This window comes from Lipophrys pholis, assembly GCF_963383615.2.
Source record: "Lipophrys pholis genome assembly, chromosome: 12".
Lineage (NCBI taxonomy): Eukaryota > Metazoa > Chordata > Actinopteri > Blenniiformes > Blenniidae > Lipophrys > Lipophrys pholis.
This window is the reverse complement of record NC_137641.1, coordinates 17469847-17483591: the sequence shown is the minus strand read 5'-3', so window position 1 is coordinate 17483591 and position 13745 is coordinate 17469847. Positions and strand designations below refer to the sequence as shown.

Below are 13745 nucleotides of genomic sequence, written 5' to 3'. Positions count from 1 at the left end.
CTATAAGTACTCGTATCGATAATGGGTATCAACAAGAAACTAAATGTTAGTACTTGTGCGTGTATTCGTCTTGTAAAATAGTGATATTGGTGCGTCCCAAAACTAAGAGTCCAGATGTGGGAACACCATGCGATGGGTTCAAGTTCTCGCGTTTTAAACAAAGCAAACTTTAGTTGACCTCGGTTCAGATTGTGTAAGAAGAAAGATTTGAAAATAAGGCAAAATGATAAAACTGTCGTGACGATTGATGATCGCAATGAAGGAAAGAGATTCTCACAATAACATACTGAGTAAATATATAATAGAATTACTAAGAAAAGAATAGTATTTCAGATTTTAACCTCATTATCTAAAGAGTAATACACCACTGAAAAATGTCTGGTATATTGGGCTTTTAAGTGAAATTACAGGATGATCCTAAAATGCACTATAACCTTTACAGGTGAACTTAATGTGACCTTCTCTACACTTTTTATCCTACACTTTGACATCCCCATACTGCCTGACGAACATCATTAATCTGGTCATTGTGTTCCTGCATGAACAACACAGGCCTCATTTCACCTGGGCGACCTTTGGTCAAGTCATGGCAGCTCCGTCCAGTTTAAACACTGCTGTTCCGACAGCAGACAAAGACAAACAGGACAGTCATTTGTTTTGTTTACTGGAACGTCAAGAGGACAAAACACAGCCACAATGTGGACAGGAGTTCTTCATAAAGTCACTGTTGGTCAATCACGGTGTATAAAGAGGCGATGTGACCCAGGTCGTTTGGATTTGAAGTTCAAGACTTTCTTCAGTGCGGGAATTCCTGAACTCGGAGCCTGTGGAGCAATCCCAGCTCGCACCTCCCAGTGGATTATATGACCAGGATTGTGGTAAATCCGACTCACATGCAGCTGTCGAATCAGGACGCCATGAAGGTAAAACTCAGCTGAAATTCAGATTTAAATGAACAGAAAATAGAACGTCCATTGATTATGAAAACATGATAACCTTAACGAGTGAAGTTGGTGAATTCTGCTCTGTTTGTCCACAGTTGAATTTGGCTGCTGCTTTGGCATTAACACTTGCCTTTATATCACCAGTCTGGTAGGAGCGCACATCTATTAACTTTTGAATTTCTGTTTACCGTCCACTGCCAGAGAACTGTATTGATTTTATTCTCCTCATGATAAATATTTATTTTTCCTTACTTATAGTACCTATTTTCCTGGGACAGAAAGTACAACTTCTTTCTATTTTTGGTCCAGATCTTGAATATTATTCTACTGTTGTATTAAGTTACCACTGTTTATGGTATACACCCCATTCATAACCTTGAGATACAACTTTAATTCAAGATTTAATCCATTAAAAGTTCCCAAGTATAAAAACAGGTAGAGTCTGTGTCAATAGACCGATGCACAATAGGCAATGTGATTTATGTATTATCAATACAGAAGGGAAATTATAAAATGTGATTATCGGGTGTAAGTTTGACTTCTTCCTTCTTTCAAACATGTTAATTAGATATATGACTTAAGTATGCATGTCTATAAGTATGTGTAGGTTTACTTGAAAAAAGATCACTTATGTTGTGTAAATACTGTATATTTTCATAAAATAAGCATTTTCTTATTTATATGATCATTAAGGGGTTGGTATGTGTGTCTATGGATATAAGTGCACCTGTGTGCATGAAATGATTTTAAAAAAAAAAAGAAAAAAAAAAAAAAGAAAAAAGTGAGAGGTGTGGTAAGAGGTGTTTCCTCAGTTGGAATCCCATGACTTTTGTTTACTTTATTGGAATATATTTTTCATGTTGTACATCTGCTTCGATCTAGTAGTCTATTCTGAATCTTCTCTGTCGGTTTAAAGTCACCTCGGATTTATTTGCTGTCACACTTTGATATGCTTGACGACTTCCAGCTGCATGGTATCACATTTCATTTTGTTATGTTGGGGATACAGCAATCCGTTAAATCAGTTTCCAGCTGATCATTTGTCTTTGAACAGTGTAAAACCCTCAAAACTCCTATTTGCGGATGATGTGTTATTCTTAGTAAATCGCCTGCAACACACAATCCACCAGCGCAATCTAGGCTTTGAGTTAGTTCTAGAAACCCTTGAAATGCAATGGGTTTTGCAGATAGGTAGGACAGTGAAATATATGACGATGTCTCAAATCAGTTATTTCCGAAGAGATAATTTTTTTATAATTTTTAAATAATTTTATAATTTTTTTGCACTGTATTAATGATGACAGTGGTTTTGAGGTAGTGATCATGTGTCTCGCCCTCAGGGGTCAGCAGCGTGTGAACTGTAGATGGGGGCCATACGGGGAGTGGTCCGAGTGCGATGGCTGCACCAGAACAAAGGTACCGCAGAGCACTGGAAAGTTATTGCACGTTTGAGAAGAGCTGTCGAGACCTTAGCTTGGCAACAATATTGGAGCTGAAATCCCCATGAAGGACCAAATTAAGTCGATCCATGGAAACTGGTTATATTTCTAATGTCATGCATTCAGACCAACCTTCTTGTAATTCCTTCGTCTTCAGGTTCGAACTCGCCACGTGGCGGTGTTTGCTCAGTTTGGCGGTGCTCCATGTTCTGGAGAAGCCACTCAAACAGAACCGTGTGAACCGGAGAAAAGATGCCCCCTGGAAACGGGCTGTGGAGACCGCTTCCGCTGCACCTCCGGTACGCTGTGATTCTAAGGGCTTCACTCAAATGGGATGTTAACAGTCATCAAAGCTCTTCAGTAAAACACTAATGCAGACAGTAATAAGGTGCAAGTAACTGAAAACTACTGTAGTACATGATACTCACCATTGCTAATGTTTATAGCGGATTGTCGTCTGCGCACATGTGTATGTAGTTTCATTACAAAACAAAAACAACAGCTCCAACTCATGGCCCGACTTGAAAACGACATCATTTTCAGCGTTCCTGAAAATGCAAAAACGATGCGTTATCGCTTGAAACGTTGTCAAGTAAATAGGGCCTGAATCTTTAGTAGTTTTAGTAACTGTGATAAGTCATGAGCATGTAACTGTTGCAGGTCAGTGCATCAGCCCGTCTTTAGTGTGCGATGGAGATCAGGACTGCGAGGACGGTCTGGACGAGCGAAGCTGTGATCAAGACAACAGTCATGACTCCTGTGACCTGGACAAAACGCCTCCGAACTCGGACTTCACGGGCAGAGGGTGAGCGCCGAATGATCCCGTTTCAATCTATAAACGTTGGATAACAGTCCAGCAAACTCTGTGTCATGTTTTACAGCTACAACGTCCTCACGGGAGAACTGAGAGCGGCTGTGATCAACACTCTGAGCTTCGGAGGGCAGTGCAGGAAGGTGTTCAGTGGTGACCACAAAGTAATGTACAGACTGCCACACAACATCCTCAGATACAACTTCGAGGTGAGCCCAAGACCATTACTTTGTGTAGTGATCATGTAATGGACCTGTGACCCTGGCTCGGATCAAACATTTACAGAGAACAGATAGATCGTCTCAAAGTGATTACCATACAATTGAAACGCATCTTTTTGAAAACTATATTGATTTCAGCATTTCTGCCATTTCTGTGGAAACAGACATTGTTTTCAAGACGTTGCCATGTAAATGCAACACTTTTCGGAAACAAAACCACAAAAACAACGCACGCAGGGGCTTTAGTTGAGCTGTTACCTTTTTTTATATCTATGCTGCTACTCCTGACCGGATTTGACATTCATGCTCTTCATGACTATAAATCCTGGATCACATATCTAGAAAATTCAAAAACCAACAGTAAGCAGAGAAATAGAGCTGATACTATTAGGGTGGAAGTTCCTACATGTGTAACAGGAACTTCTCAGTACCATCAAGAAAACATAGGAATATTGAAGAAGTGCTAGATAATATAAATTTAAGTTATCTTCAGAGAAAATAAAGGCTGAGTCACTCATTCATTGGACTGTTTCTAACAATTCTACAGATATGAAATGTAAATAAAGCCAGGTGTCCTCGTCATAGAAGCTTTTAACAAAATGTTTAATTCACCATTCATTGTAAGTAGAGATGCACCAATACCGATACCATGTCCGATATTGCATGCACGGAAAAAAGAAAATAGTTGGACCAACTTAAAAGAATTGCTTCAATGGGTAACATAATTCATTAACTTCTTGTTACCAATTGAAGCAGTTTAGTTAAGTTGGTCCAATTATTTTATTTTTAGTGTGGCGCACTTGTATTCGTAATAGAGCACTATCGTAAAAGAGTCTACTACTGTAGACTGTATTATACTGGAGCCTTCAGGGCTGTACTGAGGTAGTTTGTGGCAAGGCAAAGCCTTTCATATCCTTTGCGTATGGAGTACCAATTCGACTTAATGGCATTTAATAAGTAGTCGTATTGGTATTTGGTATCAGCTAGTGGCTAAAGGTTAGCACTATTTTCTGAATCAAACTCTGTAATAATCCTCTCTCTGGGTGCTTTTCTGTCCATCCAACCTTTCCCAACATATTGCTCTCAAAACCACAAACCTTGTGTATCATCGCTGACATTGAGGGAAAAGTCTTAAAGGATTAATCCACTGAGATCCAATCAGCTGAAACAGTTTACCATTATCAAGTATGATGATCTACCTGTAGCAAAAGATAACGCAACTCTTGTTTTGTTTGTTGTGCAGGTAAAAGTAGACAATGAAGAGAGTGATGAGTCTTATGAGAGCTCCTGGTCCTACATGCAGCACATCCAGTCCAACGCCTTGTTTGGACACGACCGGCGCACCTTCCACAGAGAGCTCACCGATAACAAGGTGAAGTTATGGCTGCTGCTGCACAAACTTTGAGGTTGAGCGTTCTAGAAAATCTTTTAAATGACTTATTCCAAGATCCAAAACCTCGTCTGTTGACATCATTCTCTTTCTGTATTCCCCACCCAGGCCTACCGACTTCTAATCCTGAAGAATAAAGTGGAGCTGGCCCAGTTTCAGAACTCTGCCCCTCAGTATCTGACCCTGTCCGAGGGCTTTTGGAAGGCCTTGTCTTCGCTGCCTTTCACATATGATTACTCGGCGTACCGCCAGCTGCTACAGAGATTTGGCACACACTACCTCTCCGAGGGCTCGCTTGGAGGAGAATATCAAGCCCTGCTGGAGTTCGATCACCAGGCCTTCACATCGAGCGGTGAGAAGACTTCACATAGAGCAGACCTGGGAAACATAAAACCCAGGTGTTCCCTCATTCTTAAAAAATCCTAGGTTGTTTTTTCTCTTTATCCAAGATCCAGTATGATCCGAATCGCATCCACAATGGAAACATTTCTTCATTTGCATATGTTAGCCTTAGAAATCTAATAAAAATCAGTCGACTGGTTTTAAAGTTATTACAGACAAACAAACCAGCAATCAAAACATGCACATCTAGTCATTGGCAAAATAGCCATTATCTACAGCTTAAAAAAATAATATATATTTGATATTTCTCATTAAATGTATCAATGGGGTTTTACAATCTTGTTGAAATAGGAGCTCAGCGTGTTTCCTGTTGAGCATCAATCAAGGCAAAGTGGAAAACGCATCATATGTCAGTTTTTATTTGGAGTTTATTCTAAGTAATGTAAGGTTTATTTATCAAGGTTAACATATTCTTATCAACAATGAACAGAAAGCCATTTTTCACCCCATGTTTTATAAAATGTTTTTATTGGTCATTACGCACTGGGAACCTGACATTTTTTGAGTGTGTCATTGAAAAGTGTAATATCTAGTCCAGTGGTTCTCAACATGCGGTGCCAGAGACCAAAAGGGACCTCAAGGCAAACACAGGGCGACTGTGGGCTCCATGCAAAACAATCTGTGTACTGCTCTCTGTGTGTTTGTATGGCAGTGTGAACATAAAGATAAAACAGTCAGCCAAAATCTTTTGAGATCCAGAAATGTGAGCAGCCTTCTTCCTTTAAGACGCAAAAGATACGTATGCTAATGCTTGCGCGTATGCTAAAAATACTTCATTAATTCCATTTCCTGTTTGTTTCCTGTTGAAATGTGTCCATCATCTCTTTATATCAGTACTTGAGTAATAATTGGTTCTGTCTGTGTGAAGGTACCACTGATCTGGAGTACCAGAGGTGTTGGAAAAAGGTGAAACGTCGTTGGTTCAGGAAGAAAACTAAAATTGTGTGTGAAAAGCTATCAAAGTCCTTGGCATTCAGCGATGGTGAGCATCAGCTTTCATTTTAATACCAGAGTGTCCAGTCGTGTTGACACTCTTATTAGTAGAGATCCTCTGCTGTTACCCACAGGAAACAGTGTCACCAAAAAGCCCATCAAAGTGAATATAAATGGAGGAGACACGTCGCTGATCGGAGCCCTGAGTGTTCTGGATCTGGAAAATCCTGAAGCTAATGGAGAGATCTACGATAACTGGGCCTCATCAGTGAAAGACTTTCCAGATGTAATAAACCAAAAGGTAAAATAGTCCATTTTACTGATTCCTCTCCTCTGTTTGGGTGTGACGCACCATCCAGAAGTTGAAAATAGGCAGAGGTGAAGGGATTTAGGCCCCGTTTACATGACAACGTTTCAAGTGAAAAGGCATCATTTTTGTGTTTTTCGTTTTGTATTTACACAGCAACATTTTGGAAATAATATATATTTTTACAGAATTGTTTGAAACGCTGAAAACGATGGAGTCAGCACATTGGGTCACAAGGCCCACGAGCCAAACCTAGTGGTGTGAATAGGACTTAAAGATGTCCAAGGAAGTAAAAACAAAAGGTGTCATGACCAGTAGAATCTCACTGATACACAAGCGGAGAAGCTACTCCGTCCCATTTAAAAACACATTTTTAAATGTCATCGCCATTAGAAATCATAATCATGCATTTGGAATTTTTGGGGTTTATATTTTAATAAAACTGTAACATAAGTATGCATAAGTAATTTAAAAGAATTTACTCAGAGAAGCAGGATTTTCACTACTTTAAAGAGGTCATATTATCCAGCTTTTCAACAATTTCACATGGGTCTAGTTGGTCCAAAAACATTGTATTCAAAGTTTATTGCTCCAAATCCAGCTTTTCAGCCATTTCGATATTGAATCATATGAGCTGCTTTCAGAATCTGCTGTGTCTGTGTGCGCTGGACTGGCTCCGCCCACACATGCCCATCTTGGGAAGAGGAGGAAGTTCTTCCTCTTGTGGTGCCATGTGCCAGAGCAGAGCTGCCTCATTGTAGGAGGGTCAAAGGGAGGGGCTACCTTGACTGGGATTGGTTAAACCCTCGATGACACTATATAGTGTTTGAGTTCTGATTCGCTCATTGTTGCAACACAATTTTTAAGAATTGAAACAAGCCAAAGAGAGAAGTGACTTACTGTCTTCACTTCTGGGGCGTCATTCCAGGTATGGGGACCCATATTACTGTTGGAAAACCATTAGAAAGTGAATTTTGCATAATATGACCCCTTTGATAGCAGTTGTATGGAAAATAACAGTTTTTTCACACAAATCAACAGTAACATCGAGTCATCAAGCTGCCATTCAAATGGTTAAACTACTGAAGTTTTTTAAGAGATTTGTGCAGAAAAAAAATATGAAAACAAGATGAAAACATAAAGTCGTTATAGCAGTTTCTCAGAATTGAATGACTTAAGAGAAGGGTAACTTTAAACACAGCTGCAAAGATAAAGAGAAAATGTACCAAAACATGATGAGTGTTGAACAGCGAGGTTTTGTGCTGCAGCTGCGGCCGATCTACGAGCTGGTGAAGGAGGTGCAGTGTGCAGGGTTGAAGAAGCTCCTCTTGAAGAGAGCCACGGAGGAGCTCCTGGCCGAGGAGCATCCCTGCCACTGCAGGCCGTGTCACAACAACGGCCGACCGCTGCTCACGGGCTCTGAGTGTCGCTGCGTGTGCCGTCCCGGGACGTCGGGACCGGCGTGTCAGAGCGGAGCCCCGACCGGGGAGCAGCCAGGTAAAACACCCACAGGAGATCTAGAGCGGTGCTCCGCATCTCCTCCACGTCTCCATGTGATCCGGGTCCTCTCTCTCTCTCTCAGGGGTGATCCACGGTGGCTGGAGCTGCTGGTCCTCGTGGGGAGCTTGTTCTGGGGGTCAGAGGTCAAGAAGTCGGAGCTGCAACAACCCGGCGCCCAGCAGAGGAGGTCAGAACTGCATCGGGTTCCAGGCGGAGCAGAAGTCTTGTGAAGACGCAGACATGCAGTACTTACAGTAAGGACTTAGTTTTAAAATATCGCTCAGAAAACGGCAAACTTTATGAGCTTTTACACTTTTTTCCATCTGGAGCCACAAAAGAGATTAATCTGAAGGTTGCAGATTTGATTCCTCATCTCCCCCTGTCCGCATGTCCTTGAGCATGACACTGAACTCCAAACTGCTCCCATTGGATGGATTGAGCCCCTTGCATGGCTGCTGCCTCCAGTGGTGTGTGAATGTGTGTGTGAATGTGACTGGCAGTGTAAAGCGCTTTGAGGACTGCACAAGTGTTAACAAAGTGCGACATGAGTGAAATCCATTCCCTTATTACAGCCATTTTTAGCGGTTTTCAGCCATTTTAGCTCTGTTTGGACCGTTTTAGCAGTTCCCTCTTTTAAGATGTCTTTAATTTCTACCCTTTTAAAACTGGAGCCGTGCCAGCTGTTTAGTTTATTGTGTGTTTTAAGTCTTTTTAGCCGCTTTAACTGTTTTCAGCCTTGTGAACCGTTTTAGTAGTTTCTGCTCTTCCAGCCATGTTTGCAGTTTTACCTTGTTCAACTGTTTTAACCACCTAACCTTTTTCAGTTTAGACAATTTTGCTTTTTCTGTTGTTTTAAACTATTTTATTAGCATTCTGACAAAGCATTTTTGTTTTGCCGATTTCTTTTTGTTTTAATTTATTCAGCATATTCCCTGTCTTTGCTGGTCCGAATCCTCCTCAAATGTATTCTGTGAGCATCACTTACTATAAAGTGTTCCCACCAGGACGATGGAGCCTCAATGCTTCAGCCTTTCTGTGACCCCACCAAAGACCTGCAGACCTCCTCCGAACCTCAGAAATGGATTTATTCAGGTGAGATGGTGTCGCTCAAAATTTAATTTCAACTGAAAACAGACTGATAATATTAATCCCTTTTTTTAGAATCCCAAAGATTTTTACCTGGTTGGGAACATGGTGGAGTACTCCTGTCTGGAGGGATATTACCTCATTGGAAACGCCATCGCCACCTGTGGGGAAAACCAGCAGTGGAGCACCGGATCAATGTTGTGTAAACGTACGTCTTCAAAAACAAGACAGACTTTATGTTTTTATTATGCTCCGGTAGATTGTTCTTTGGAATTGACAGTCTTTAGACAATCGAGTCTTAATACCCAATCATGAGCTCTATAATCTTTCTGAATGCTGGACGATACCTGGAATGAATCCTGGGAAAATGTTGAAGATCCCACTCCACTTTTTAAATAAATGGTTTCTTGGGCTAATTGCGCCAATGTATGGAGTTTGTGCACTTTAAATAATACAGAACTAGTTCCTTGAACCTAACCTAACCCTTAAAAATTAAGCACAAGTTATTGTCTAGCATCTTAAACATTGTTCCCAAAATATATTGTATAGGTTAAGAGCCATTTCAAGCCTTTAATCCCAACATTCATCAGATATGTTAGGTTTAAATGCTGCTAAAATTCAAGGTACATTGCACTAAGCAGTCCTCTGGAGGACAGCATTCAGGCCCTGTTTACATGACAACCTTTTCAAGTGAAAATAGAAAACTTTTTCATCGTGCTCAGAGCCACTAAAAACACTACTTTTTGAAAACACTCAGACTCCATCTCCCTGTAGATCTCATATAACCATGTAACCATATGAAATGGTTTCATTTCAAAAACAACCAACAGCACCCACAAGTGGCACAATATGAAAGCTACATCATTTTCAGTATTTCTGCTGTTTCTGTGTAAATGGACATCGTTTTCAAAACATTGCTGTGTAAACACAAAACCTTTTTGAAATGAAAATGAAAAAACGATGAGTTTTCACTTCAAACATCGTCTAAATTGGGTCTCAGTGTTCCTGCATCACGTATTTTAGCTCGACATATTCTAATAACTTCCTAAAACCTTAAAATTGTCTTGCTGTCCCCTTTCCAACTTATTAGACCCTGGCAGATGAGCGGTGAGGATATAACACTGAACACACTGAACATAGTAGGGCTGCTACGGTATGATCCGTATCCTGGGAGCTGAAAGGAACTTTCTCAGTTGCACTGAGAAACATTCATGTAGATGGTCAGTGAATACTTCATCATCAGAAACTATACCACACATGCGTAAGCCCTATTGAACACATTCTGACCCACAGACCCATGACCGTAAAAACCAATATAAATTAGTTATGTTTGAATTCATAAAGAAACTGATGAAGACTTTGGTCCTCCGTTAAGAAAAAAATGTCTAAACTACATGAAATGTAAAGAAAAAAAGATATGATAAATTGTCAATAAGCTACATTGTTGACATATTTTTCCTGCTTCCTGTTTCAAGGCACTATATGTGGGAGTCCCTCGCTCAACGGCGTTGTTGAAGCCACGCCCACCAAAGCAGCCTATCAGATTGGAGACAGAGTGACTCTGTCCTGTCCCGATGGACTGGCGTTGGATGGCGAGGTGTTGGAGATGATATGCAGTCCCAGCCTACAGTGGTCTCCGTCACCTGCTCACACTCACTGTAAAGCAGGTAGCAGACTCCTTCACTGTCAATGGCAACCATGTTGGTTAACGTGAAAAACCAGTAGAAACAGGTCCAACTGCTCAAAGAGCTAAAATGGTAGACTCAACTTAAACGACTACAATAGGGAAAAAATACAAATAAACAAAATTGCTTAAATTGTAAAAATGACTTTAAAGGGAAAAACATTAAGGAGTCAGATTGGTTAAACCCACCAATAATAATCAAGCTAGATAAAATGTCAAACAATTTTAAAAACAAAAGATTTAACTACATGTCCTACTGTTCAAATCTGTAGCTATAAAAACCTTGTTAATGCAACTTAAAATAGTTTCTGTATGCACAACTAAATTATATATACAACTTAAGAAACTGAGTTGTTGAACAAACGTTAGCAGCTTTCAGCTTGCATGCTGCTAAATGTATTTCATATCTTTTTTTATCAATTAGCTGGAAGAAACTTTTATTTGCCAACAAGCAACATTTTAGCAGCTACTTAGCTATTTTAGCTCCTACCAAGCTACCTGGTCTTTAGTTTATCCATCCGGTTGTAGGGCTAGCGCCCCCTTTACATGGTTTTTCACTTGAAAACACATCATTTCAGAAATGTTTTGAGTTTATACCACAACGTTAGAAAAACAAAGTTCATTTACACAGAAAAACACTGAAAAAGGTGTCGTTAGCATGCCAGGCCAGGAGTTGAGGCTGTTATTGGTTTTTGTAATGAAACCACACACACATGCATACAGAGAACAAAACATTAACACTGGGATGACACAGACATTCTTATGCAGTGGCGGACCTGGCTGGCTCTGTGACTCCAAGCACAGGTATTTTGGGTTTTACGTTGGAAACGGGGCCGAAGACTCAGCTAACTTTGACATTTCGGTCGTTGGCAGGTCAAACCCAGTTTTTACAACAGTAACCTTGGTGGGGGATATTGCCAAAAGTTCTTTTAGAGCTCCACTGCTGATGTGATGAAAAGCTTGTGCAACAACTTTGGCTTACAAATGGCTGTGTAAGGTTGTGTGTTGAGCTCCTGTTTCTTTCCCAGCAGCCTCCACAGGCCTCTCCCCTCCAGCTGGGCTGAAGTGTAAAGTATGGGAGACTCCGGGGACCAACCAGTGTGTGTGTAAAATGCCTTTTCAGTGCTCGTGAGTGTGACTCCTCATTCTCTTTTTACTGTCAGTTAAAAGAGAAGTATAAACTTTAATGTCCCCTCCCTGCTCTCAGGACCTCGCTGCAGCTGTGTTTCAGATTCGGCTCGAGTCCGGCCCGTTTACTGGGCCTTTGCCAGCTCGGCGCTCTGCGCTGTGCGGGACGCAACATCACTCTGGCCAGCGACGAGGACTGTCACTGGCCCGAGGAGACGCTCGCGTCCTGCGGGGTCTGCAAACCAGGGACCAAATGTGGAGGTGAGCCTGATGGATTTATCTAACTGTTTCAAAAACAGGCGATCGTGGAGGCTTCCAGGTGAAAAGACTGATAGAAGAGGAACAACTGGTGACAAAAATGTTACAAATCTTGTTTTTCTTTTGTAGCATCGGGTGAAAAATGTGAATGCCACGCCTCGTCTGAATGCCCCACAGACTCCGCCCCCCTGTGCGTCAGCCCCGGTGCTGGCGGGGCCGCCGTGACCATGACCGAATGCCAGGTGGGGGTCCGGCGGTGCGCGGGAGAGCGGTTCCATGTGATTGGTATCGACGCCTGTCCGAATTAAAAGATGACTGCTGCTGGACATTTAACAAATATACATGCATACCTTTTTTTTTGCTGAATTGTAAATAAAAACCTTTTTTGTAGGGGGGGGGGGCATAAATATGTCAAACAACTGATGTAGAAAATGTATTAAACCTATTTTACAGGATTATGAATTTGAATGACTCCACTGAGCTGCACAATGTATCACACACTTAGTGTCAATATAATGTAATGTATATAATGTAATGACATCTGCAGTACACATAAGTTTGCATAAAAAAAATCTGTTATTTTTTTATTATTATCCAGGAATAATAATATTAACAAAAAGTCCGATTACAATGCAAAATAATTACCTGGTTAGCTAATGTTAGGCAGAAAAAGCTTGATCTAAAAAAGCCTTCTAGTCCTTTTCTTGGTATTTGGCCAGTAAGTTTAAGTGGCGCCCTCTGGTGGACAATGCCAAACTCTTTCCGACACATTAGAAGTGTAAAACGGGAACGTTTAACTATTTAAAGTGTTTAAAAGTGTTTGTTTTCTTGCATCAAAGTGTGGGAATGAGCCTGAACAATAAAGATATTACCTGAATCTCTGCTGCTCCTCCCACTGGTCCGACGTGAGCCGTTCTCCAAAAGTTGCCTTGTGGTTCTGCTCACCAAGACGCAATGAAAATTTTGCATTTTCACTTGAAAACTTGAAAAAAAATCACTTGCAATTTAAATGACCTATAGTGCAAATCAAGATTTATTTTTCAGACCACTTCAAATATAACTAATATTCACAGTATATGAACTTTTCCATATTCATTGTGTCGGGACGTTGTTTATCGTGTGAATGCAGGAAACATTCGACTGATTTAATCTTTGCAGTCTTCTTTGTGTTTTCAGCTTCCTTTTCCTCCTACCATATTTATCTGATTCAAACCATTCAAGTATCAAAACATGCAGATTGTTTAGGACATTCCGCCTCTGTTCTTTTTGATTTGGCTTTTACTTTTTAAATTGTTTAAAATTTTCTGCTCATTTCTTTACAATAGAAGTGATTGAGGAAACCATCGAACTTACCGTTCAACTCCTTCAAATTTGAACCACTACTGCTTCGCAATACTTTAAGCTAGAGATTTTATTGAACTTTGAAAATGTTTCCACGTCTGTCCAATTGGGAATCACAGGAATAGAATAGAAGACATATTTTATTAATCGCAGACAGACATTCTGTTAAAGGGTTGCTCTACACGGAATAAATACAAAAGAAAGTTAAGTTTAAATTAAGACAGGATACAATTTAAATAAGGCTTTATGGTGACCGGATCACTCGTACAGAGTCCATCTCCACCCCCACTGGCTCTTCTGA

The 13745-nt window shown here is 40.6% G+C and overlaps 1 protein-coding gene across 4 annotated transcripts; it reads left to right on the top strand.

The window, feature by feature from the left end:
- The first annotated feature begins 700 nt into the window (after positions 1–700).
- Positions 701–13174, top strand: LOC308117375 (complement component C7-like). 4 transcript variants are annotated; one of them, XM_080476227.1, is made up of 18 exons: positions 701–923; positions 1040–1092; positions 2285–2360; positions 2541–2682; positions 3044–3188; positions 3265–3403; positions 4659–4787; positions 4914–5157; positions 6076–6189; positions 6275–6441; positions 7716–7944; positions 8030–8201; positions 8952–9039; positions 9109–9241; positions 10509–10700; positions 11749–11845; positions 11925–12106; positions 12233–13174. In XM_080476227.1, the coding sequence occupies exons 1-18, from the start codon at positions 864–866 to the stop codon at positions 12409–12411; spliced, it is 2541 nt and encodes an 846-aa protein (XP_080332353.1). In that variant the 5' UTR covers positions 701–863; the 3' UTR covers positions 12412–13174. The 4 variants fall into 4 exon arrangements, with proteins under 4 accessions (XP_080332353.1, XP_080332354.1, XP_080332352.1 ...); XM_080476228.1 differs by having other exon boundaries at positions 710–923; positions 11746–11845; positions 12281–12557; XM_080476226.1 differs by having other exon boundaries at positions 774–923; positions 12281–12978.
- Positions 13175–13745: the final 571 nt, after the last annotated feature.